The sequence below is a fragment of the Zalophus californianus genome, chromosome 15, assembly GCF_009762305.2.
Source record: "Zalophus californianus isolate mZalCal1 chromosome 15, mZalCal1.pri.v2, whole genome shotgun sequence".
Classification (NCBI taxonomy): Eukaryota; Metazoa; Chordata; class Mammalia; order Carnivora; family Otariidae; genus Zalophus; species Zalophus californianus.
Window position 1 is genome coordinate 83,427,721 of NC_045609.1, and position 26,875 is coordinate 83,454,595.

The 26,875-nt window shown below is 48.8% G+C and overlaps 2 protein-coding genes across 8 annotated transcripts in view; one reads left to right on the forward strand and one right to left on the reverse strand.

Moving 5' to 3' along the window:
• The window catches only part of INSYN2A (inhibitory synaptic factor 2A), a 58,362-nt gene extending 33,815 nt beyond the window's left edge, over nucleotides 1–24,547 (reverse strand). For 2 of the 3 annotated variants that reach the window (XM_027591589.2, XM_027591588.2), the window contains exons 1-2: nucleotides 24,414–24,547; nucleotides 4,381–5,572 (exon numbers count right to left, since the gene is read on the reverse strand). In XM_027591589.2, coding sequence (XP_027447390.1) covers nucleotides 4,381–5,567 — 1,187 coding nt within the window. In that variant the 5' untranslated portion in view covers nucleotides 5,568–5,572; nucleotides 24,414–24,547. Of the gene's footprint in view, nucleotides 1–4,380; nucleotides 5,583–24,413 lie in introns of those variants that run through there. The other variant, XM_027591587.2, reaches the window with a different exon arrangement.
• Nucleotides 1–26,875, forward strand: part of DOCK1 (dedicator of cytokinesis 1) — a 495,128-nt gene that overhangs the window by 230,381 nt on the left and 237,872 nt on the right. The window lies entirely within an intron of this gene.

Here is a 26,875-nt window from a genome sequence, read left to right on the forward strand (position 1 = left end):
CATTCAGAGTGTTGGGGTGCAGTCTTAGAAGTAAATAACCATCTTCCCACGAAGTGCCCATGCAGTTGCTGGTGAGTGCACACCGGGAGCACTTTGGACCTGCAGCCCGTGGGTCAGAGGGTCTCCTGCCCAGCAGCCCCTGGCTGTTCTGGGGAATTATGGCTGTTATAAGAAGTACTTGGGTTTTTAAACTCAGTGCCCCGTTTGCCTGGTTTGCTGGCCTTTAGCAACTACATTAGTGGCCTACTGAGGCAGCCTGTGTGACCCTGAACTTCCTGGGAAGAGGCAAGAATAATATTGAGAGCTCTGAAATAAGCAGGATCATTCCTGGCATTCATACCAGCACAGTGACCAAATGCTGCCCTCACTGCATGAAACGAGCAATGTTAGTGATCTGCCCAAATGTTTTACAAGGGCCCGAAAGGCATGATTTTGAATACTTTTTGCACAGCTACCTCCTTATGGAATGCTTCCTCTGAAATGCTCACATTAGGACATGGCCTTTCCTTGAGGCCTACTGTGTGTTGCTTTCTGCGACTAGCTTTGCAGACATCGTCTTTAAGCTTCTAGTAGCCTTGTTTTGTATACGATGAAATTGGAGCTCCCTGAGATTCAGTAACTTCCCTAAGCTGAAAACACTCTGCCAAGGCCTTTTTGAAATTGACATAAGCAAATGAGATGAATGAATCGCATGAAAAATAATTTGGAAACTCCTGAATGTGGTTGGGGTTGGTGACCCCGGAATTCCCATGCACAAAACAACTCTTTCAATAGGCTTGTCTGACAGACTCAATATGCAGTTTGTCCAGACTCACTAGTGAAAGGAACTTCAAGAAATGTAAGTTGGCCCGTGGAACCTAGCCAAGTGCAAAGAGTATTGCCTTCCCTGGCTTTGTTCTAACATCCTACACCAGAGCAAGCCCATGGCCTCCCTGTGCAATGTGGGTGTAGAGGCAGAATCTGTCAGTGGGATTCAAAGTTGTGGGCTCCACAATGCACATAAGATGCCTGTCCTCACTGGGTCCCCTCCCAATGCAGGTAAATTCTTGACAGAGTAGGTTCTCCTTGCTTAATTAAGGGTAGAAGGTGAGCAGAGAAATTTTACCCAGCTTCTGAGCATTCTGTACTGTTGATGACTTTTTAAACTCTAGAATATTTTCCAAGGAAAACTGTACATATCTTTTTAACTTGGTCATGAAATTCTTTGTCATGTTACATAAGGACTATATAATAATCTGTGGAAAGTAGAGTAAGTTTTCCTGTTTTTTTTTTTTTTTTTTTTGCCATGAGATGCAAGGGAAACACCTTATTCCCTGGCTCAGATGGGGTACATAAAGTAAGTCCTCCTTTAGAGTGACCATCCTGGGGCATGCCCATCAGGGGCACGGTCTGGTTCTTGGAGGGGCAGAATGGTCAAGTTTCAGGATTTTGTGAGCTGATTGAAATTGGCCATGGTAGCAATATTTACACCATGGAAATCAGCAAATGCTATCCACCCCCCACCAAACCAGTTGATAAAGATGTTCCAGCACACCTGTCTTCCACCCACCGCTCTGTGCTGGCCTCAGACACCCGGGAAAGGAGCTTGCCCCTTCTCTGCGCACCTGCGAGGCTCACATCCCCTCACATCCTGACATTGAAAAGTGGTGGAAATGGGAGCTTTGACCAAATTAATGGCCTCGGGCATTGGCAAGAGGGGCCACCTTTAGGGTGGCCTCGGGGTTTGAAACTACTTGACTCACTGTGATCTGAGTGCAGAGGGTTCAGAAACAGAGGTGAGAAGGCAGGCTCCGGGACGGATGGTGGATACGGGACTGCCTCTCTGCAGCGAGCTTGTCCGGAGCAGGCAGCAGCCGAACTAGGGATTGATTTTAAAGTCAGCTCACCGTTTGCCTTGATCTCTAGTGCTCAGTCCTGACACGGTTAGGAGCCAGGCATTGTGCCCCGTCTTGGGGAGCCCAGGCTGAAGGACTTCTTGTGACTACAGCAATGCTCTGTGTCCTGTGCAGTGACCAGTCATCACATTGGCTCTTGGGCACCTGAGATATTGCCCGTACAACTGAAGAACTGAATTTGCAACTGTAATTAATCTGAATTTGAATTTCATTAGCCACTGTGGCTGGTGGGTACTGCACTGGACCGAGCAGCTCAGGGCTTGTAGGAAGAATACTGATGGCAGCCTGTGTGCTGGGAGTGTGGAGGGTACATTCGTCACACTGGACTCAGATGTGGGGCTGCTAAGTGTTCCCCAAACCCCAGCATCTTTGACCAGCCAGACCAATCAATACTCATGCCACCGCAGATCTCAACCCATTCAGATGCACCTGGCACTGGGCTGACTACATTGGAGGGTCACTCCGCGTCCTCCTCTCCTTCCATCTGTAGGATGAATGATGATCTCCCACACTTCCACGTGAAGCAGTGGGGCACAGAGGGGCGTAGCCCTTGCCCCACATCCTTGGAGTCAGAATTCCCACCTAAAGATGTCTCAGTAAGTGCAGGAGCACTGTGTCGCCTGGCAGGGTTGCAGAGAACTCAGAGGATCCCATTTAAAACAAATCTCTACAGTTGTTCAAATAGTGTAAGGAGCCTGTAGCTCAACATGGTTCTCCTTTCCTGGGGTGTTCGTGGGTGTTCAGCCTTGGCAGGGTTTTAGTTCGGCACCTACCCTGGTGAGCATACACATTTATTTAGCATATGCGTTTGGCTTTATACCATTCAGTGACTTTTTTTTTTCCCCCAGCGAGTAATGTTGATGTCTTCCTATTTTGCTGTCTGATTTCAGTCACTACAAGCTATATCAAAGTCTGATTTGGTCCCTGTTTGGACTTTTAATTCTTCTGTGGGATTGTGGTCTCCTGATCGACCAATCCCTTGTAGACCCACCTGAGTGTGTTGTTCTGGGATGTGTACGTATTCAAGTCCAAATGACTGAAATGGGATGAAAATGGAAATGTACACCCAAGACTGAAAGAGGCCTTTTGAAAACATTCTGTAATGTTAGGTTACCACTGATGGCCAGCAGCTGAACACCACTGACTGGAAACGATACTCTGTATGGGGGGGGGTCGAGTTATTGGGGATCAACTCCTCTTGTAGATGGGCCACCTGCACTATGCTGGAGAAGCCGGAAACCAGGGTCCAGAGCCCGCAGCGGGCACCTTGCCTCTGGAGCCAGGGCCTAAGCCTCACTGGCTGCCTTGGACTGTGGAGACTGTTTCCTCCCCCTTGTCTGCAATACGCAAACACCGTATAACTGAACCACAGAAGTCCTCTTGAGGAAACTTCTGTTTACCGATGGTTTGCTGCCCTGACGATGCATTTCTTGGCTTCCCTTCGTACTGGCTGCCAGCTCACTTCACCAGGGGTAGGACCCCCAGGGTGGGGAACTAACCCCATGAGGTAGTAGGGCCCTCCCTCAGATCCCACCTCCAGATCATGGGCTGCTGCAGGGAGCCCAGACAGTGTCAAGGGGAAATGGAAAACAGAAAACCTGGCAGTCAGGACGAAGGCCAGTAAGCCGTGTGCACTGTTTCGAGAAGCCTGGAACTAGAGTACTCCTGGCACCCTGGTTTCAGCAAAGCACACTGCCAGGCCCCCCTTGAGGGGCTCAAGGCTAGCATCCTACCATTAGGTCATTTGCTTTTAAATTTGCTGCTGCACAATTTTAAGTTCAAAAGATGGGAAACACAGTTTAGCAATCTGTTACCAAGGCTGGACGGTGTTGGCTGCCGACTGGAAATGTTCCGTCTGTAGCCCAGCTCCACAGATGAGACCCTCGGGAGGAAAGGTACGGTCTCCTAATCACACACAGAGAGGGCTTGACTGAGGGTATGCATTGCTTCTAGGAGCTCCATGGCGGGACAGAGAAACACATCCTCTATTGTGCGAAACCTTGTACAGTCCTGAATATCTATGTCATTCTAATGATTTAATATAACCAAGTCAGCATCTGCTTTGCAGAATGCCATTTCAGTTCTTTCTTTTCTCTTCCGAAATATTCCTAAGAGGCGAGTGGTTTCTTACTTAGGTATTTTGGGCTGGCGTACCTATTATACTTCATATCCTAAACCTCTCGTCCTAGGGCATACAAAGTTAAGACCCATCAATTCATGCATTCAAAAGAGAGGTACAGGACTTGAATTCCAGGCCAGGCAGATGAATGCCAACCACCAAGTGAATCTTTACGGCGAGTATGCAGTGAAGCCTAGCCTTATAAAGTAAATTGGGACCCCACTGAGCTTGCGCTGCCCTCGGACTATCACCTGTTCACGGAAATGCTGGCATTAGTCTTGCTACGCATCTGGTCATTGGAGGCTACGGAGGGACCCTGGGGGTGGTGAGCCCGCCCAGCTTCATGAGAAACGTGGGCATACATACCCTTCCCGATGGGCCTCTCCTTTCTCCAACTCCTGAATGACCCCCAAGAGCACTTTGATGGTTTCTTGGCTGGAGCTGATCAGGTCCTCCATCACCTGCAGCTGTGCTTTCAGATCGACGACTTCCGTGTGAGGCACGATTTGTCGGCATTCTTCACCCACAGCGGCAGCCGTGGGACAAGGCTGGCTCTCCTCCCCCGGCGGGGCTCGAGTCTGTGGGGGCTGCTCGCTACATTCGGGGAACAGGCACTGCATCGGGGGCGAGCAGGCCGCCTCGGGGCCCTGGGGGCCCTGGAGCGCATTGAGACGCGAGGCTCTCCTCCGCTCCTGGTCGGCCGCTGGGCACAGGGGCCACTCGCTTGTGGCAGCAGAGTTTGACAAGGCAGCCTCGGGGGCCTTTGCGCTGGAGGCAGGTGCATAAACGGTGGCCACCTCGGTTTTAAATACGGTCCCGTGGGCCGACAGAGCGGCTTCCTCGGTGTCCGGTGTCGTCCTGTCGTGCTTTGCTTTTCCGTGCAGCTGGTAATCAGGCTCCTGGGAGGGAGGCCGGGCGGAGTTTTGGAGAGGCTCATTTCGGCAGCTGTGCACGTCAGGGTTTCTGCATGGCTCTGCACAGTTGACCCCGGCAGGCTGGTCCAGCGCGTTCATGTGTTCATCAGAGTGGAAAACCAAGGCTGCCGTCCTGTGCACCCGGCCGGCACCGCACAGCCGGGCCTCCTCCCCGGGTCCTTCCTCGAGCTTCTCCTTTGCATCCGCCGCAAACCCATTGTTTTGACTTTTAAAGGCATCCCCGGGGGGGATGCTTTTGAGATTGCCTTTCTTGCGGTCCAGAGGGAAGGTCTGGTAACACTTTTTCAGGTCTGGCGAGGTCTGCACGCCTGTGCTCTTGGTGACATTGGGGATGGACCTCCGAGCGGGCACAGTCATGTACTTGCGGTAGGCTGCCCTGTAGGACACGGGCTTGGCCTCCCGCTTCTCGCCCGGCTGTCCCGCCGAGAGCTGCGTGTCCCTCTGCTCATTCTGCGCCTCGCAGATATCCTTAAATCGCACCTGGAGGGCTTTATTCCGTTTTTTAATCTGCCGGTTGGGATCCAGGGCATACTTCATCTCCAGGGCCAGGCCGGCGGCAGGCTCCACCTCACTCTCTGATGTCGTGAGTACACATTTGCCGCTTTCCTTACTGACCATGATTCCTGCGTTCAGAAACATCAACACAGGCGTCAGTGAAATAGAAACACACATGCGAACCCACAGGCAGCACAAACTTCGAGCGAACGTTACTACTGCCTGCTTCCTAATTATTTTTAAACAGGTGAGGTTGGCCTTTATGTTAAGGAAAATCAGACAGGCGGAGAATTGCTGGTAGGCACAGCTTGAAATGCTTCTCAGATATTAAAGCCTGCTTGCTTTTCCATGTGGGATACACTCGTTTCTTTTGATAGTAATGCATGTTTCCCCATTAGACAAACCTGTTTTACTATATTCATCAAGAAGCCCAACGACGCTGCCTCTTCCGTTTTGCAAATTATCATTTCACATACACGTCCCCACTTCATAGGCAGATGGTTTTCCAAATGCATCTTACTCGGTTTGGGTTTTTACTAGTTTTTGAGGATGACGTGATTAATCTACTATTGGAATCCAAGAGAATTGCTGTTTTCTTATTGGTGATTCAAGGTCCTGATCAGATAAATATGGAGAGCCCTGCATGAGGGACTGAGATAAATGCATTTGTCTTAGCCATTACGGATGTCATGGGACAGCAGGGCATACGGCTCGATGGGAGGACTGGGAAGGATTACTCTTTGTGGTGTGGCTTGCTTCCAATGGGTTAACACTAGCCCTAGAGAGAACATGGGTTTCCCTGCATCCATCACTCTTTTCTTTGCATTCTATGGAGAGTGGTATTTGAAAATACTTTTTTTTAAAGAAATTATTCATTCTAGAATCAAGTTTTGTGTTTTGATCACAACCTCTGAAAATGAAAACAATGGTGGTTGTTTCAGTATTTAAATCCTGAAAGAAAATAAAATCACAAGGCTTTATGTTAATCATGCAAATTCATCTTGGGCTGAATTATTAAATGCATCTAAAAAGGTGCAGGTGGCCGATGATCCCCTCTGGGGAATACCAGTGGGGTAAATGCTTTCACTTTATCAGGCAGACTCACAGCTGCTCATTGCACGTGGAAGAATTGTCTTGCAGCCTGAACTTAAAGGAAGAAAATATAGTTATGTTGCTTGTGAGTTAGTGTTTGAGAAGAAAATAGTTAGATGGGAGGGACTGGGGTGTGCAGGGGCCTGGCATTGGAGCTCCCTGTCCAGAGAGGCAAGGTCACAGGCATGAGCTAGCTGAACAGGAACAGTCCCAGGCTGCACAGCCCAGTCCACCCGTCGACAGACCTTTGGGCTGTCCTGGGAGGAGCCCATGGACCCAGGACTGAAACCTCCAGGAATACTTCTCTGGACTGCTACAAGGAACTGGGTGACTGGTGGCGGCCACTCCAGATGTCAGTGAGTGTGTGGGCCACCGGGAGCTCCGCTGATGTGTGAAGGCTATACCTAACACCTTCAGTGCCATGCAGCCCATTTGAAGGAGCAAAGTGGGGTTCAGAGAGCTGATGTCACTTGTTAATATCACACAGCAAGTAGGACATACAGGCAGAAGCAGGATCCTGATCTCCCTGATGCCTGAGTTCATGCTGTTTCTCATAATGTCAGATGTCCAACAAACAGGCAAGACACCTCCCCATATCCTTAGTTCTTACTGGGTTAAGATTGCAGGCCAGTGGGCATGGTGGTCCGGTGAAGGAAAGAAGTGGGGAGAAGCCCAGAGCCCCCATATGAGAGTGTGTTCTAGAACTTCCTCTCCCTGCAGTCCAGGGACCCTGTTAACCTGGCCTCTCATCACAGGCCAGCATGGTGCTGGCGCTTTGCAAGTCTCCACTAGAGTTCCTGAACAAACGACTTAAGAGAGAACTGAATTATTTCATCACTTAATGCCATGACCATGAATGGGCAATCTTGTTGGAGGACAGCAATCAGCTCTGCAGAATTTGGTTTAGGTCAGAGGGCCAGGGTTTCTCAGCCTTGGCACTCCTGGCATTTTGGGCTGGCTGACCGTTTGCTCTCCTGTGCACGGAGAAATGTTTAACAGCATTCCAACTTCTACCTGCTAGATGTAAGGAGCATCCTCCCAGTGTGCCAGCTAGAAATGTCTCCAGACATTGCCAGATGGCCATGGGGGCGGGGGAGGGGCATAGCCATCCATGGGGAAGAACCACCACACTAGACCTTTCATCTTGGGTGGCTGGAGTGTGTCCCTGAAAGGGAAGGCCTAGGAGAGCAGAGCGAATGGCCAGGAATAGATGGTATGTCCAGGCACCCGGGGGCATGGGTGGTCGGGAAGGTGCCTGTTCTGAAGGGCTGATCTGGAAACGCCCCAGCTCTGTGCTGAGCCAGGAGGGAGCCCCATCCTCATGCCACTGTGTACAGCTGTGTGTCTGTCCTCTGACAAAATAATTAGTCCCAATGGTCGCTCTCGTAGGTAGTCTGGAGAAGACAGAGAAGCAGACTTCTTTGGCTTTTAGAGCTTTCCTGGGTGCTGAGGATAGCTGGAGGCCTTTGTAATTTGGAACTGGAAACACTGGGCAGTTTTGGAGAGACCAGGAAAGGAAAGGAACAGACCGGAGCCATATCATCTCTTGGCTCTGTGTTGGGAGGACTAGATTCTGGAGAGTGGGTGAGATAGAACATGCCTGCTAAGGAGAGATAATATATATCTTTTACAGACACTTATCCCAACAGGTTAAAATGATGCACACAAAGGACGTGGTGTGGGGAGAGTATGGGGGACGTGGGGGCATAATGAGAAAATTAAATCTTAACTCTCGTCTCTTATAATCATTCTCGAACTGCCTTTGTTGTCCAGCTATGCCAGACGATATTGTGCCATCATTCTGCAGAAGACCTTCCTACCAAGGAAAATTTGAAAGGGAGAGCATTTTTACAAAAAGCAATTTACTAGTAATTTTTCAGCCTTTTCCCTGCCACTCCTGAAAAATGTGCATCTGAATAAGTTTGTCCTACCATGCTATTCATCATCGCGATTTGCCAGGAACTGCACTGAAATAATTTTCTTACATCAGTCTGCTGGTTTGGAAAGATATTCTGAATCTTGGACTCAACCATCAAACTAATAAAACAAATCAGAAAAATTAATTGCCAGTGGCAAAATAATAATAATAAAGCAATTCTAAGCTCTTCTCTGTTTTACAGGGAGTTACTAAGTATATAAAAATCATTTTCTTATTAGTAAAAATGATGGTGATACTTAGAGGATTTTTTTTCCTCAGGGTAGTCTGCTGGTGAATTTGTTTTTCAAGTAGTAGAAAGTGAATTGTCCTCATTCCACTGATAAGGACGTCAAGGGATTCTTGTAGTTGACTTATTTGGACTTCAGATGGAGATCTGCGCTCCTTTTGGTGGCTGGGTGGCATTTTCTAAAACTGTAGAATGGAATTTTCCTGGACATTAGGAATTACTTTCCTATTAAATGGTTATACCTTTCCAGGGTATTCACTTACTGTTTATTGGGGTAGGGTGGGGGCTGGTAGTGATTATTAAGAAAATGGTTTTGTCATGAAAGGAAATGGGTATTCTAACAGAAGAGGTCCCACAAGTCGAACCTTCCGGCTCCCTTCATTCATCCATCATCCCTTCACGCATTCATTCAGCAAATGAGTGTGCATATGTTACAGTGTGATGTCAACGTGCAGTCCATACGTACTTCTGTTCCTCACCAAATGCCAGCGTCCTTGGCGCTGCACTTGGCTTTCCTCCTTGACCCCCAGGACAGCCTCACAGGGGAGGCACTCTTGCCAGCCTCAAGCTGCAGATCGAGAAATTGAGGCTCCAGATTTTTTTTTTTTTTTTTTTTTGTAATTTGCTGGGAGTCACGCAGCTCAAGGGCCACTCCCTGCATCCCTCTAAATCCCAGGCACTGAACCCCTCCCTTGCCCAGGGAAATCTGTAGCCTGCAGGCTGTGCCCTGTAATGAACGTCAGAAGGCATCCAATGCTGGAACTCGTCTGAGCAATTTCCTTCGCCTGTTTGTCACGAGGTATCTGGGTACAGGTTATGCAGAGCACCTGGGCATAGACTTAGTGAGGGCTGTTGGGAGTGCTGGACCCCTCCAGAAGCCACAGTGGCATTTTCGGGGACAGCTCGCCTTGGCCTTGTCACCTCCGAGGGCCATGGGCTCTGGTTCTTGGAGTTAATCTCTTGGCTCCAAAGCAGCAGGAGTTCATAAAGTTTATTTTTCATACGAAAATGGTGTTTTGGAATTCATTGGACTGTGCCGTCTTGAGGTGAATCTGGCGAGTCATGGTGGAGTGCGTCTGGCTTGGGGAGAGCTGGTGTCGAGCTGTTTGAATGCAAATGTCTTAATTACCCTTCAATTAAAGTGTATAATCAAATGTGAGTTGTAAATATATAAATGCTGTATTTTTAGATTAGTGATGGAGAGTCCTCTCTGCGTGCTGCTTTAAATTAATAGCTTATATAAAAATGTTCTTTCCAGCTTAAAGGAGTGAAAAATGGAAGCAACTAAATACCCAACAATAGGTAAACGGTTAAGTAAATGATGGTGTACATACATCCAGTGTGGCCATTAAAATGATAATTATAAAGATTATTTAGTATCATAGAAAAATACTTAGGAAATCATGTTAAGTGAAAGAAAGCAGTCTCCCAAATTGTACTGGAAGAAAATGAACCCACATGGTCATCATTGTGGTATTAAGATAGTACTTTTTGGGAGATTTATCTTCCCTTCTGTTTTCCGGTTTTTGTTGGGGGAGCTGCGATATTATTGTTTGCCAATTAAAAAAAAACCACAGGGCAAAGTCAGGTCATGCCTTAGGCAGGATGACAGATCAGGCCGCTAGAAAGTATAAACACTTGGATCAGAAGAAGAAAAACCCAGAAATGATTAGATTTGGGTACACGCCATCTCCCAAAGGTCATCTTTTATTGTTTTGAGGACACTTTGAATAAAGAAAGAAAATGAATTTCAGAGGGTTGATGGTGTTTGCGTGTGTAGCATATATGCCGACATGTACGTGTCTTTGCGTACACACGTGTACATACATGTGCACCAGGGGCTTAGGAGAAGGGCTGTTTAGTCGAAGATGTCAGTACATGAGCAAACTCACTACTGGGAGGAGATCTGCCATCTGTTTTAATTAGAAATAAAATGGATGTGACATATCCTCTGCATTTTCTGAAGTGATCCGGGATCTCCACAGCTGACAGGAGACTCACTGGATGAGCTCCATTCTTAACGTGTCTGCACGACTGAGGGGTTTCCGGTTTGGCCCCCGTGCCATGGTATACGTGGCATGGTGCAGCTGACTGACCGTGGGGGCTGGTGAGGGTGCTGGCCTTGCCAAGACACCCCCTAGTGTCCCATCAGTCAGGGGAGAGAGCAGAAGAGCTAGGCAGGCAATCCGATGAGTCAGGAAGGGGACTGTATGATATTATTGGTTTTTCTAGCGGCTTTCCCACTGTTGAGACACCTTGGAGTCACAGATGCTGGCTGGAATTCAAAATTAATTGGGTCAGCATTTTATTCCATATGCTGAGGGAATGCCTGGGCATTAGGCTAGTCAGGACGGGGGTGGGGGGCGGACAGTGAACCTACCCTTCTTTATTAATATTCAGCTTCCCGGAGGGAGAGGAAAGGAAGACAGCATCTCACCCATCAAATGAACTCATTTGTGTTGTGAAACAGTTAACTTTAAGGCCTATTTTATAGGCGCTGATTAATTCTTCCAAAATGGAAGTCCTCCCTTCCTCAGGGCAAAGCTAACTGCTATAGATTTTGGACTGTGCCTTAGTTAGATTCATTATCCCGTTTAATTTCCTTTAATACACTGAAATGATATTTTTCCAGACATTTGTTCACTTCTTCAAAGGTCACTGATTCAAGAGGACTGGAATGGGGTAACGAAATGAAAACACACACCCCTCTGAGATTGAGCACCGAGGGAGGAGGCTGCTTCCATCCTGCTGCGGTGTGGGAGGAAACACGGCCAAGTCATGCCCAGTTCCCTTGATTTGTGGAAGACTGCAGTCAGGCCTCCATCATTAAGAACGGATGAGCGTCCAGTCAGAAGTAGGGAAAAGGGGCATTCGTGGAGTTTTGATGCAGGCTTGAGGCAGAAGAAAAACCACCCTAGGTGCCCCCTCCCCCCTGTTCATGCATATCCGTGATTTCAGAAAACACATTGCCACCAACAGAAAACCTACTGTCGATTACTTCAGCCCCATAGTGTAAATCACTTTTGCCGCACAGACTCACACTGGCCTGTTTCTAATGAGTGGGGAACCATCTAACGAGGGGAAGTGAACCAGCCACGTTATACACGGATGCTTGGGGTTTGGTGTTGAGGTTTAGAGAAACGAGAAAATGGCCCTCTTCAACAAACCAGATTTCCTTCTTTGTTTCACTATTTACTTAGTTCTTTGATCTTAAGCTTATACTGATGTTAACCTCGGCTTATCCTCTGTCCAAATGGAATCTAAACGAGTAGAAATGAATTAGCAAAATTTTCTGATGTTGGCGAAAATCAACTGGGATAAATGCCTCCTCCAAGTGAGATGTTACATCAGCGTAGGAAACGACTTTTATTTGAGGCAGTTAGCTTTGCAAACTAATAATGGCCATGGAGAGTCCAGAAAAACTGGTTCCAGCAACCCACCAAAATCATACGTAAGATTAGTAAAAGGGACTAATTTCCCTGCTCCTCTCTCCTCCCCAGGAGGCAGGACAGCTAGAAAAGATGTTAAATGTGAGCGCTCTTGCTTTGAATGTAGCTCATAGGTACGTAGAGATTATTGTAGCAAATGTCCCACCTACTCTACTTCCTGGATGGTTCGCAGTAATTAAGCAACAACCGGCTGGTAGTTTGGAGCCCAGCGCTAGGAAGCTGGAGTTGATAGGCTGTGGAAGAGGTGGCCTCCCCTTACTTAGGCTTTATGGGATTCTCGAATGAAAACATGTACATTGCGGAATGTTTTGCTTTACTGATTATGACGAATCTGTATTTTTTTTTACTAAACGGCATGTTTTCACTCATGATATATCCTTGAGCTAAAACTAGAACATTGATTTTTCCAAAAACTAACTGTCAAAAGAGTCTATGTTTTCCCTGCTGTTTCTCGAAGTCGAATCTCAGGATACCATTTGGGAACACCCAGGGCGGGATTTCTGCGTGGAGGTAACCAGTCACTGCAATTGCAATGATTTAGAGTTGAAGATGCAATCTGCCTTTCTGGCAAGACTATGTGAGGGCCCATCGATTACCATCAAAATGGATCCCCCTTGTATTTTTCACTATAGTGCATCTCCTGCATTTCCTTGGTCTAACCAAACCATAGACTTTGCAAGGTCTTGAGTTTACTGCAGAGGTAGCAAAGCCAAGAAAGACGGGGAGAAATGAGCATTTCCTATAATCAGCTTCTATTTATAAGTGGAGAGCAAAACATAGAAAAATTACGGCCCCAGGAGCCTCAGTACAGAATCCTAACAAGAGGCCATGGGCCATGACCTGAGACCCTGAGGTGGACCGTACTCAACCCAGAAACATAGAGCTGCTGTGCTCCCATTGGCCACGCATGGAGCAAGGGCAGCCGCGATTACATGCACGACTGAACTTGGCTTGCAGTGGGGTACAGAGACCCATGCCCCAGCTTAGGATGGTGGAGAGTCCCTCGCTCTCTGTTGTTAGGGCGCCGTAGCGGGTGCTGGCAATACTTTATCTGATTTATTCTCTAGTTTAAATCTTCAAAGCCAGTCTTCTCTAGGTCTCACTGGTTTTTGTTTTTCCTTCCTATTGCTTTACCTCTTGGCTTCTTCTTTTCTGTTCCCACTGCTCCCACCCTGACCTTGGCATTCTCACATCCCCTGCCCTCATCTCTCCATCCCTCATCCTGCAGGTCCTGCTCGTCCAGGCTTCAAGTTCCTGCTCTGTCTCTAGAACATGCCATGGTCGATCCCTGCTTTGGATCTTCAGTTCCCGTGGTCCATGTTCTAGGACCGTGGCCCTAGCCTCTTCTCCCTGGGTGGCCTCTGTGATAGTCCAGGTCTACTCCAGTCCTCCTACTGCCTTCACTGACATGAAGAAAAGCACCCGTGTGTCTGGGCTGACCTGGCACCATACCAGGTGCTGGGGGAAAAACATGCATCTCTGGATCGCACCAGCCCACTGCGCCTCCCCGGGGGACTCGGAAGAGCAGGCCTAATGCAGGAGCCAGTCTTCTTTGATGTGCGTCAGTTCTCTCTGTACACAAATACAAGTGATTATAGATGAGGTCCCTCGAAGCACCTCCTTTCTCCTGAACTTGGTCAGCTTTGATGCTTGCTAATTGGTGTAAGAATATAATGATATATATATCACAGTATCCTCACAGCTGGGGCCTTACCCATGGACCCATGGTATTTTTAGAAGGCTTACGATGGGTGTACCATATTCGCGGTGTCCAAGGATTCTTTCTGTGTTACCTGGATCTTTGGATTAGGGGGAATGTGGCTGTTTCCTGAAATGTGGGTAGGAATCAGATGAATGGAAGGGAGAGGGGTATGGTTTTCTGAGGTTAATAAGTAAAACCATGTCCAGAGATTCTGATCTTGTGAATCTTGGCATAACTATCTTGAGTTTGAGTGTTACAGAGTATTACCTTAAACTTTTTTTCTGTGCTTATGGAAGAGAAAGAGATGACCCACACACTCACAAAAATGAGTATTTTTTTCAGAAATGGTGTATACAGCTGACCTATGAACAACATGAGGCTTAGGAATGCTAAACCCTGCATAGTCAAAAATGTGCATATAGGGGCGCCTGGGTGGCTCAGTCGTTAAGCGTCTGCCTTCGGCTCAGGTCATGATCCCAGGGTCCTGGGATCGAGCCCCACATCGGGCTCCCTCCTCGGCGGGAGGCCTGCTTCTCCCTCTCCCACGCCCCCCTGCTTGTGTTTCCTCTCTTGCTGTGTCTCTGTCAAATAAATAAAATCTTTAAAAAAAAAAATGTGCATATAACTTTTAACTCCCTCAAAACTTAACTACTCATAGCCTTCTGTTGACCAGAAGCCTTACCGATAATGTCGATAAACACATCTTGTATGTTATATATATTATATACTATATTATTACAATAAAGCAAGCTGGAGAAAGGAAATTATAAGAGAAAAAAATACATTTACAGTACTGGAGTGAAAAACAAAACCCAAGCACTCGCCTATAAATGGACTTGCACAGCTCAAATCCACGTTGTTCAAGGGCCAACTGTATATTTAATCATGCAGTATGGTGGGGCCCTTATGACATCTGGGTTGTAGCAGACAGGACTTGCTGGGGAGTACCAGTCCATCAGGTCTTATATTATCCAGCTCTGTGCTTGAGAGTGGGACGTGGTAGGGGCAAAATTCACAAAGAATTTAATGCAAAAACTTCAAGAGCTTGGAATGACAAAAACATTTTAAAGTGTGGAGTCTTTGCTAATCTCGCCTTCTAATTGGACTCTGGTTTTTGCTATAGAGAAGGAGCCATTGACCTGCGGGTGGGGTGCAGCTGGGCCGGGGGCGGGGGTGGGCAGCAGAATCCATGGAGGGTCTGGAGCACGCTGGTGAGTCCGGTTACTTCAGGGGGAAGTGTTCGGCGCACAGCTTTTGAATAAATCAGTTAACTTTCGTTTCTCTTTACTTTGAATTGAGTACATGCTATCTAAAATTATAAATAAGATCAATACTTAGAATTCTACATTACGCCTTGTTCGTGATGAACGTAGAGAAGAAGGAAAAGGGGAATGGAGAAATATGAAGAACTAGAGAGCAAGGGGAACGGGAGGGTGAGAACCACACAGACAGACACAGGAGAGGAAGGGTGGTCCTTAAGAAAGTTAGTTGCCGTAAATTGCATCACATCCTGCTTGCTGTTACTTACTTAGAGCCCCTGCTGTCAGCTTTTGGGTTCTCTAAGGGCTGTTGGAGCAGCCCCTTCTGATCCTATCCAGAATGGAGCCTGACAGCTCATCAGGGCTAGGACAGGCCTCCGAGGCAGGACATCATATGGCTTCATGCTCTAGGAAGCCCCCAACTCAGTAAGGGCACGTATTACATTTAATGAGTAATCCTGTTTTAAGTTTATATTTCTGTGTTCTCCTTCTACATTTTAATCTCTCCAGTACCTCCTTGGATCGGATGGCCCCTTCCTTCACCAGGAGTGTGGGAAAAGCAGTGAAAGGCCAATGGGAACGGATGTGTAGGTTCGTGAAGAGAAGTTAGCAGCACAGTGAATAAGCAATACTGATGATCAGGAAGTGAGTCTCTGCGTACATGAGAACCCTAAAAGTACTTTTCTAAAGGAAAACTTAAATCTTTCCAAAACCTGAAGTGACCCCTCTAGGCCTTGGCCTTCTTGAAGCTGTGGGCAGGAGCATATAGGTGTTAAAGAAGTGGAACATTTTACAAGTTTTGGTTTCTTTGTTTTGTTTTTTTCTTTCAAAGCATTTCCAGTTATGTAGGAGAAGAGACTCTGGAGGGACATACCTGGAAGCAGGGAGATGTGATCTTCTTGAGGGACTCTACCCTTGAGCCTGGCTTTCTAGAAAACATAGATTAGTCCCCACCCCAGTCCAGGTCAGTCAGAATTTCTGGGGATGGAAACAGGGAGACAGGACGGCAGAGATCAGTGTAATAATTCATCCATGCTAAAGAACCACTAGGCACCCCTCATTCTCTTCTCTTTTCTCCTGTATTGCTAAAGCAGAGAGTAATATGTGGTACAGAAAGGTACCCATAAATATTTATTGAATGAAGGGAAGAATGAGTGATCTCCCAGGGGGGCAAGGAGGGCCCCTTCTATTTTGTGCAGAATGAACCTGGGGCTCAGCCAAGTGTTGGCCTGATCACCACCACTGCCCAGGCCGTGGTCAGCACGGGGCCTTTTCCATGGCCATGCTTGTGGGGCCGCACTGGGGGTAGATTCACATTCTACAGAGGGACAGTTAGTGACCAGTCATTGTCAGTGTTTCAAATACAGGTTTTTTTGCTTTGTTTTGTTTTTTTGTTTTTTTGCCATGTGGACTGATTATTGGATGGCAGAGTCCAAATAAATTGTCACCTGGCAGGTTAATAGCAGCAAGACCAGAAATAGTAAGGCATCTTCACACCTTTGTTCTTTGGATGTTTCTGCTGTGGGATGCAAGATATCTAGAATTCTGTCCCTTCCTAGGAGTTCTGTGGCTGGGGGCAGCTCTTCTGAACCATGGATCTGGGGTTTGAGATCAGTTACTAGCACATTGCCAGTCTTTTCAGAGGATGATTACTTCTGGGTTTTCCATGTAGGATTTTATCAGCTGGTGAGTGGGAGTGGGTTGGGTACTCAAGATGACCTGTTTGGCATTGTCACACTCTGTAGGCTTTTCTGGACATATCAATTCCTGGTGGCACAGTCTCATACGATCCTTAAGAACTGCAGTGCAGAGATGGACTGCCTGATTTTGGGTTCTGGCCCTTCCTTGGCTTAGCCCAGAATCTGGGGCTCGTTATATAGTCTGGGGGGCGGGGGATGAAGGTAAAGAGCTGATCCTTCTGTGGTGCTTGGCACAGCTTGGGTGCCATCTCGCACTCTATGTGTGTTCTCACACTGCAGTCTCCAAACACCCTGTGAAGGAGAGGGTGCCATTTTTTATGAAGGGGGGGAAATCGAGGCACCGATAGGCGAGTCCGTGCCCATGGCCACACAGACAGCGCCTGGCTGAACTGGGCGTGCACATGTAGGCGGCGTCGCTTGGATGCTGTTCTCACCGCTCTGATCTGTGACGAGGGCACAGGAGGTCGGTGCCTTGAAAACCCTCAGTTTGTGGTCCTGCTGGAGACAAAGGGCATGCTCATGAGGACAGGCATGCTTAGAACATGTTCTGTGTGTGGATGACACTGGATACAATATGTTCCTGGATGGAAACATGCTTGAAAACCGGCTGGCAGGTTTCAACCTTGAATGGCCAGTTAAGAGTATACTGTTGTCCTAGGTTTTTACTTAAAGCTGGGCATGCCCTTGGTCATTCTCACTGAGTCTTCAGGTCTAGACTTAGAACTGGTGCTTCGATGTGGAAGTTAATGATCATTAGGTGTGACCTGAGAGCCTAGAGCCCTGGACGACAGAGTCCATTCTCCACCACTCACTCAGCAGCTGACCTTGCGCCATGGAGCAGTGTGCTGGCCCCTCACACTCCCCCTGCCCAGTAAGACCAGGTGGTGTTTTCATAGACCCAGTGTTGCAACCATGTGATAAATTCCATCATTCAGCCTCACCCTGGGTATTTTTGGAACATTAGCAAATCTGATAGACATAATAAATAAAGTGGAGATACACTTAAAGGAGAGTTAACTTCATATGTGGAGGCAAATATAAATAGCAAGAACAAAGCAACTTAAGCAAGGTTGGAAACCACTTCTGTTAAAGCCACTGCGCTGACAACTACCATTAAAACAAACACACGCAGTGAGTGATCGAGAAAAAAAGCAGTTACCATTGGGCTCTTCAATGATCAGAAAAGTCAAATGAAAAATATGGTTGGAAAGTTGAGGAACTTTTCCTTTTCAGCATTTTTTAAATTTCAAATTCTCTACAGTTGCATGTGGCATGCGCTTTTCTGGAGACTGATTCCTGTCCACGCTTCTCTGAGCTATGTGAGTCTCATGAGCATGATTAACAGGAAACTGGTCATTTGTGCCATGTGATTTCAACAAAGAAAAAAGACAAAGAGCAAGTCTTTATGCACCACTGTGGTATTGATAAACAAGAAGTGATAAACTGATGAGCCTGCCCCAAAGATCAATGGAGTTGATGTCATGATGTCAAATTGAGTTGTGAGGTCAAGGCCGAGAGGCAGACAGATGTCTTCTGGACATCTGGAGTTGACCCAGTGAACCCTCCAGTATTTTGGTAAAGCTCTAGTGAAAATTCCTTCCAACCAAAAATGTCAGCATTTGGGATATAAGAGTGTTGAATCTGTCTGACTGAGGCAAGTTACAATGTCTCATTTCTCGTTTGTTTCTTTTACTCTAATACTAGGCCATTAAACTCAAAGACATTCTTACGTTATAGACTCAACTTCTACCCAAGTGAATTTTTACCAAAGAAAAATCTAAGGCTAAGTTTGATGGCAGAAAAAACCCAAATCTTGGGGCGCCTGGGTGGCTCAGTCGGTTAAGCGACTGCCTTCGGCTCAGGTCATGATCCTGGAGTCCAGGGATCGAGTCCCACATCGGGCTCCTTCCCCGGCGGGAGTCTGCTTTGCCCTCTGACCTTCTTCCCTCTCATGCTCTCTCTCTACCATTCTCTCTCTCTCTCTCAATAAATAAATAAAAATCTTAAAAAAAAAAAAAAAAAGAAAAAACCCAAATCTCTGATACCTTTTTCTTTTGTCACCACCGTCTGGCCACACGTAAGGACTGTTCATTTCTAGAAGCAGGCTTCCTTTTTACCACCTTCTTAGGTGTTTCCTCTCAATTTCTGCTACAAAAAAGGTACAACTTGAAGTGGAAGAGAAGAATTATTGTCCAATCTGGATTCCCTGAATTTCTAGCAAAATCATTGACTAGGTTTATTGCTCATGGCCTCATTAAGTATTTATTAAGCATCTGTTATTAGATAGTACTACTCTTAGTCCTTTAAGAATGCCTTGGTGTGTTGAATCCTTTGGCCCATTATTCTCTTCTTTGAAAGTATTTCTCATGTTCTAAGAAGAAAAAGATGAAAAATTTATTTTTTTACTATTAGACTATTTTTTACTATTTTTTAAAATAGTATTTGTGGTTGGAAACTCAAACGCAACTTTCTAACGGTAATCCTATCTTTTCCCCAAAACCAGCTGCTCCCTTGACTTCTGTTTCCATTTAGATCACCCACCATCGTGGCGCCATCTTTAATCCCTTCTTCCTATTGCCACGTTACAAAGATCTGCCACGTGGGATGTTTCTCTCACAGCTGCCCCCTGTCCCTAGTGCCACCAATCACCCTTGGTACCAACTGTCACCTCTTAAATCCTCTCAGCTGGTCTCCAGTTCCTCATCTCTGGTTTCTCTCTCGCTAGCAGGACTCAGTCTTCTGGACACGTACGTTACTGTTCCAAGTACTCCATGGTCACCCACGGGCAGTGAACGGAGCCCCCTCCTGCCCTGCTGCTTCTTCCTCAAACTGACTTCACACTGCCCCTTCACCCTCCGATCCCCACTCCTCCACCTTTGCCCAGTGTCACTTCTCACTCTTCCCATACCAGTCTCTTGCACCCAACACCCGGCGACTGGGCGTCAGCTCCAGGATTTGTATGTGCTGGGCTCAGGGGGCCAGGCTCAGTCTTCAGCCCTGGGCAGGGTGTCACTTTCTCTTGGGGACCTCCAAGAGTGCTGTCTGTCCTCTCCTGATTCGACCTCCCACCTCCTTCTGTCTTCCTGGCCTGGAGCTTCCTGAGGACCTGTCACTTGGTTTCGGACACTCACACATTGCCTTGGCCACTGCTGCCACTTCTCAGTACGCTATTTCCATGAACCAGCAGTCCTTCGTTGACAAAACCATCTTCATGTCAGTCTGCCTTCCCTGTGTTGGCCCACGTTCAGAACCCGGACTTCATAGTTGCGGGACATGAACATCGCTTACTATGAAAGTACATTACAGATGATTTGAGGGATTTAGTCTAACCACGAAGGACATAGGCAAAAGACAGAGAAATGAGAACCAGTGTGGAGGGAACCACACCACCACCGGAATGACCTAGAAGCATGAACAGAGACTGGTCAGTTCCATGAAGGCTGAATGTGAATGTGATGTATCTCCATGGTGGTTCCGCAGCGGGGCAGCTGAGAGGAGGCCCCAGACCGTGAGCCTCCCCTCCCTTGCTGTTTCCTCTGGCGTTCTGAGGAAAGAGCCTGTTTGTGGCAGCCCATAGCCTCCTCCTCATGTGTCTCATATGCTGTAGGTTTACTGCATTTCATTTTATGCCCAAGGCTAGATTATTAAAGACTGAATTGGAATTTTCCATAGTAACTGCAACATAAACTTTGATTAGCATTTTGCCGTGCTGTGACGGTTTTTAAAAAATTTCTTTGCCCCTGTCAGGGCTGTAATAGTGTAACTCAGGGGGACACACAACGTGCTCATGTGATCCCCTCTCTGATCTTACATGCTCAGGCTTCCCCAACAGGACGAGGACATGGTAAAGAGAGTCCTGTGGATGTACAGTACTTTGGATAATCCGAGCAATACTGTGTAAGAGCAATATTCACGAATAATGACTTTGGAGATCTTTCCAAATCCCTTTGAAATATGGTATCAGCAAAAAGGTTTATACTTTGGAAACATGATTCCTTCTTGTCCCTAATGTCTGCTTTTCTGTATTCAAGTTAATTTTTTCTGTGTCCCATTTAGCGCTGGGACTATGCACTGAGCAGAAAGACACTGAGCTATCAGGTTAGAGTGTTCTGTTTTTATTTAGAGCAGAGGTTCCTCTCTTGGTAATATCTTTGTATACCTCCAAGTCCCTCAACTCATTCATTATGGTATGAATGATGTCTGAAGTGCATATGACTCACACCTACACTGATGACTTATGGTAGAGGAACCTCTGACTGATTTTCTATCAGGAATTGAATTTGGAACCAAGAGATGTCTCTGAAGTTACGGTTTCTCTTACTTGGAGAGGTAGGATTCTTGGTTGCTTGGAGACACCTCAGTACCTCTGGATCTGAAGCAGATACATTATCATACATGGTCCAGAGGTTCGAACCTATACTTTGTATGGCTTACTGTTTAACATGAGATGACCTCTCAACAACTTGTTTGTAGGAATCCCGGTGAGGTCGCCACAACTCGATACCAATCCTCTAGTCTGTCCTTAATCTATAAGATATATTAACTTTTAAAATAAATGGATTAAAAATTATGATGTTTTACTACATATTTGCTGTAGGTTAGCTCACATACTGGAGAAAGACTTATCCAAATGTTTGTATGCGAATTTCATGGTAATAAAAGTGTTGTCATGTAATATCAATCATATTAAATTTTCCTTTAAAATATTGAAGTCACTCCATAATGTTATGAAATATTAAAATCAAATATGTGAGGAGACTGAAAAGGATCTGCCTCATAAATTATGTCAGCTCATTCTGGGCTGGAAACGAAGGTCTCAGGGGAATTACGGTGGGGAACGGTTCTTCACATTTATGAAGGAATTGTTTAAGCTGCCAGTTTTGTCTTGGGAACCCTAATAACCTCACTTTCCCCAGATGGCTGTGGTTTGCCTCAAAGAGGCCTGCTGTTTTTGGTTAAGCACTGACTGGTTAAGGAGCAGCCTTGACCCGCACCTGCTCAGGTGTCTGGTGGGCTGGTCCAGAGCTTTAGAATCCAACATTCCCACCCACCCTGCCTTTGCCTTCCTACCTGGATGCTGGTCCATAGACGGTCGCTTTGCGGTGTAGCTGTGATTTCCTTATCGTTATTCCCTCAGAAGCAGCCTGTACCCATTAGTAACTAATCTGCTCCTCACACAAGAGAGTTCAGTAGTTGTTGCTCTAAATGAGACAGCCATGGGTTAGAGCAGCTGGGAGAATACAAATGCCTAGCTAAGTGAACGCATCTGTCCAGCTCCTCGGCTGTGATCAGCTGTTAGCTCTGAGAATCATTTTTATTTTCTGACTGCTTATTTCAGTGTGTAGGAGTGTTCCTGGTCAACTGATGCCTTTCGTGCCCAAGCCTTTCACTTATGTGCTTACTTAATTTTTTTCTTCTCTATAGAGGGAGAAACATGACAAACATTCTCTATGCTGCCAGGGGAAAACAACTGTGGCAGAACAGAGAAGCCCCAAGTAAACAGGCAGATGAGAGCAGCCAACTTTTCATAGGGCTTTTTGATAGCTCTTTGTGCAAACATGGAGCTTTCCAGCTTTTGCCTTATTAGCCAATTTCTTAACCAGTAGTCCTGCTTCTCAATAGGATAATGGGCCTGATTTAAGTAAAAGCTCCAGGTCTTAATCACAATAATAAAAGATGAAGTCTTGACAACTGTAGTAAGTTCAAAGGCATATACTTGAGTTTCAAGGGCATCCTGTCTTTAAGTAGAGGTCTTTCATTTAGCTAAAGAAATTAAACAGAATCCCTCTCTCTTTAAGGAAATGATGAATTTAGTGAAGAAAAGCACAAACTCTCTGTAGCTATAATTTATGCAAAATCATGCAATTAGTGATAGCTGTGCTAGACATTTTTTATCCAAATGCGCCTCTGATAAAACCATCATGAGTAGCAGTGCCATCTAATGTAACTAGTAAACATGGGTAGTAAATTATTAATATCTGGTGAGGCATGCAGATGGCAGGGCTTCCATTTTTCCTTTGAGCTGCTTGTGCCCATTTGCTAATCCTTCTTGCAAAAAAATGGCAAAGATAAATATGAACTTTTCTTTGGAAAGTAACATTCAACAGGATATGAATGCAATAAATAGCACAATGTGAATAGTAAAAACCGGCGCTTTCCGCCTCCGCAGAGTGAAATGGTGGTTACTTTCTGCTCCATCTGTAGCATGAGGTTAATAATGTTAGAGCATTTTCATACGTGTCGGACTGGTTGGGAATGGCCCAGATCAGGTGATTTGGGTGGTATTTTTCAGTCAAGTCCCCATCGATGTAACCTTGACAGGCCCCCGCTGGCAAATGGGAAGGTATCCCCTATCAAGTTCCCGTCCAAGGGAAGACCTCCAAGTGCACTGACCTCGACCCTCTTCTAGTCTGAGCTGTAGTCCTGGGAAATGATAGCGTGACTTCCTAGCTAAGGCAGGGCCAGCCCAAAGTTCCTTCCCACTCTGGCCAGTTCACCTCGGGCTGCTTCTGCAGAACGTAAGCCCCTAAGCAGACAAGGTCAAATTAAACTGCTTCATTGCCGCCTCTGGCTCAGGGGCCCAACCCAGCTTCCAGCCCCCAGGCACACACCTGCAGAGGGAAAGGGGTCAGGGCAGAAGCCTGCTCTGTAGATGAGCCAAAAGCACCGATATTCTCCCCTATTGACTCCAGAGGCGTCTCTCCTCCCCCACCCCTGGCATCCCCTTATCGCTAGCTCCATCTCCCTGTGGCATATTTCTGGGTACTAGAATGCTGAGGTCACAGGGACAGGTTCTTTGTCCCAGCGATGCTGGGAACCCTGAGCATGAACCAGCAAGACGCAGACTCTCGCTCTTGACTTTGGGCTCCAGGCAATGCCCCGGCCCCAGGCCGGCCCGGGGGCACCCGCCTCCCTCCTGCCCTCGCCCTCCAGCAAGCTCACTCGCTCCCTCTGCAGCGTTGGTTGGTTTCCCACGCCTGTCCCGGGCTGACACGGGTTGCCACGCACCCCGAAGCCCCGCGGGCGCCGACCCCAGCCCGCAGCCCAGGGAAAGTGCCAACCCCGAGCGAGCCCTGGTGCCACGGGAGGAAATAGGTTTTTCACGTGGGCATCTGCCTTTGCTCCTGCTCGCGCCTCTCCTTCGCGGCCGGCGTCAGGGCCCCTCTGCTCGGACTTATCCCCCCGAAGTTAATCAGCCGTACTTGCCAGTTCGCTCTAGTTTGGAAAATACTTAAACACCTCGAAACGTTCCGGAGACTCGGCCGCCCGCGATCCCCCAGTTCTGCCTGGCTAGGGCTCTAGGGCGCTCACGAGGCTGTGGCGTTTGTCTAGAACCAGAAGCGTAGACATGCAGCCCCACTCCTCCCAGGCCATCGCCAAAGTTGCCAGACGCCCCTCGGCGACCCGGCCGCGCCAGATGCAGTTGCATAACCTCGTCCGCCGCCCGGTCCGCTCCTGGCTCCACCGGCGCGTCCTGGCCCCGGGAGCCGCCGAGTCGCCGGCGAAGCCTGTCTGGGGGCGAGTGGGAGCGCCCGACCGGGGTCAGCGCCCGTCCGAGCGGGCGCCGGGGCGCGGGAGGAGGGCGCGCGGGGCTACGCTTACCTTCGGCTGCTTACAGATAAGTCGAGGTCGGTGCAGCGCCTGGCTCGGGCATGTCTCGCCGCGGACGCGGGCAAGCCTGGCGCGGCACGGAGCACTCCGGGCAGGGCATCCGCGGCGAGGCTCGCCGGGCTCGCGCGGAGGAAGGCTCGGTTCCGGGGACTTGGCCGGCTGCGCGCCCGCCGCCCGCCCCCTCCACCTCCGCCGGCCCGGCCCGCCCGGCCCGGCCGGCCCCCGCGCCGCAGCTCGCGTCCGGCCCGGCTCAGCGACGCGCTCGGGGAGGCAGCGGTTCGGCCGGCTCCGGGGACGCCCGCGCGTTCGCTCGCTGGCGGCGCGGCGGAGCGAGCCACAGCCACCCGGCTCCGTGCTCCTCCGATGTCCTCATTTACTGCAATTGTCTTCGGCGAATCTCGGAGCCCGGGCCGGGAGGCGGGGGCGGAGTGGGGGAGGGAGCGGGAGGGAAGTCCTTGCAGCCGCCCCCGGGTCCCCGCTACTCCGCGGAGCCGGGCGGCCGGAGGAGAGGGCGCCGGAGCCGCGCGCCCGCCGCCTGTGCGCCCGGCTGGCAGCGAGGCGGGCGGAGCCCCGGGCCCCGCGGGGCGGGGGCGGCGCGGGGCCGGGCGGGCCGCGTGCGCGGGGTGGGCGATCTGGAGGGAGTGGAGCGGGAGGCAGTGGGGGAGCCCCCGCCCGCCGACGCCGGAGCCCGAGCTGGAGGAGGAGGTGGAAGGAGCCGCTGGCGGCTGCCGCCTGCGCGCGGGGCTCCACCGCGGCGCGTCCTCGGGGTTTCTGGGCTGCAGGCGGCGCTGCGCGGCCCGGGAACTTGTTGAGTCTACCCTCAAGCTGCCTCTGGAGCAGCTGGAGGGCGGAGGACCCGGCGTTTTTCTCTCGGGAGGGGTCGCTGGGGTCCCCGAACGATGGCTGCCTGCTTGCCAGTCGGCCCAGCACGGCGTGGCTTTGAAATCCCGGACTTAGGCATCTGACCCCTCACCTGCGGATTGCTGCCTAGTGGAGGCCAGGGTCAGGGGCGTGTTTCTGCGCGGAGTCCAGCCCAGGGTCAGCCTCTCTAAGTGCAGGCTGACAGGCAGGCTGGCTGTGAGTGGTGAGGACAGAAGTGGGCGTGCCCCCTGGGTCTGTTGCCCGCTGACATTAGGAACACTCTAGAGCAGGCGTCACCACTGCTAATCAAGACCCCCCCCCTCCGCCACCGTCACACACACCGTCCACCTACAGACGCCACAGGGTATGTGCCCTTTTTGTTGCAGGGCAGAGTTGAGCTCACTTGGGGAGGAACAGATCTGAGATGCACAAGGAGCTATTCCCCACCCCCTCAACAGATCCACCCAATCCACCAATGGGTAGTGGGTCCTCTGAGCTCAAAGCAGTTGGGCCACTGGCCTCCCTGATTCCTGGCAGACCCTGGTGTCTGGGCCTGGGACTAAGCAGGCAGCTGGCCACAGGTTTCCTGGCTCCCTAAATTTTCTCAGGCTTGGAGTTCATTCTTCTTGAACACACTTGAAAGTGGCTACACTCATTAGTTTGAATATTTCCCAAGAAAGGACAGAGGAATGGTGGATCCAAGGGCAGTGGCATGCTTTGGGGGATGAAATGGGAGGACAGGAGGGAAAGTACCATCACCACGTCTTCAGACAGAACGGCAGGTGCACACACCTCTGCCTGCACCCCCTGGAGTCCCTGCTGCAGCAACAGCCCTGTGCCCGGGACCCAGCCATTGCTAGTTCCTTGTTCACTGAGCTCAACTGAGTCCAGCATGGTGCACAATATAGTATCTGTTCTTTATAAATTAACTATATATGCAATGCTTTATTTGTCTTTATGTGGTACTTGGGGCGTCGTGTCCAGGCGTTCCAGAAGAAAAGCATCCTAAAACCTACTCTTTTCCCCTCTGATCTCCCAGTCTCCTTTGGGACACGAGGCTGCAGTCCTCTGGCATCAAGATGTGCCCAGGAAGGGAGTCCTGAACCTGGGCCTCCAAACTCTGTCTACTCAGTCCTTTTCTTACTCCAGATTCCGGAGTCTAATTTTGAGCCTGTTTTCTTCTCTGGCTGGCCCACAGTGCTGGTGAGAGCTGGCTGGAGACATATGCCAGCAGATGTGTGAGCAGTCTGAAGACCTGTAATCCCTTGTTCTGCCTGGAAGGGACCTCGTGTTGGGGATGTGTTGGACTTGGGGACATTTGATGCCTGGTGGGTTGGATCATCGCCACGGGTCGCTCCAAGACCACTCCCCTGGGGATGTGCTGTTGCTCCTGCGGCCCCAGTGTTTCTCCCAGCTTTCTGCAAATCTTGCTTTACTGCTAATCCATAAAATCGAAATCTGCCTCCCATCCCTTAAACATGTCACTGTAAATAAAACTGCCAGGAAATACTGAAATTGTGCTGGTAGTAATGGACAGCTACGTTTTTAGGGGCCCCAAGTAAAAGCAGATAAACATAAATGCATGCACAGCA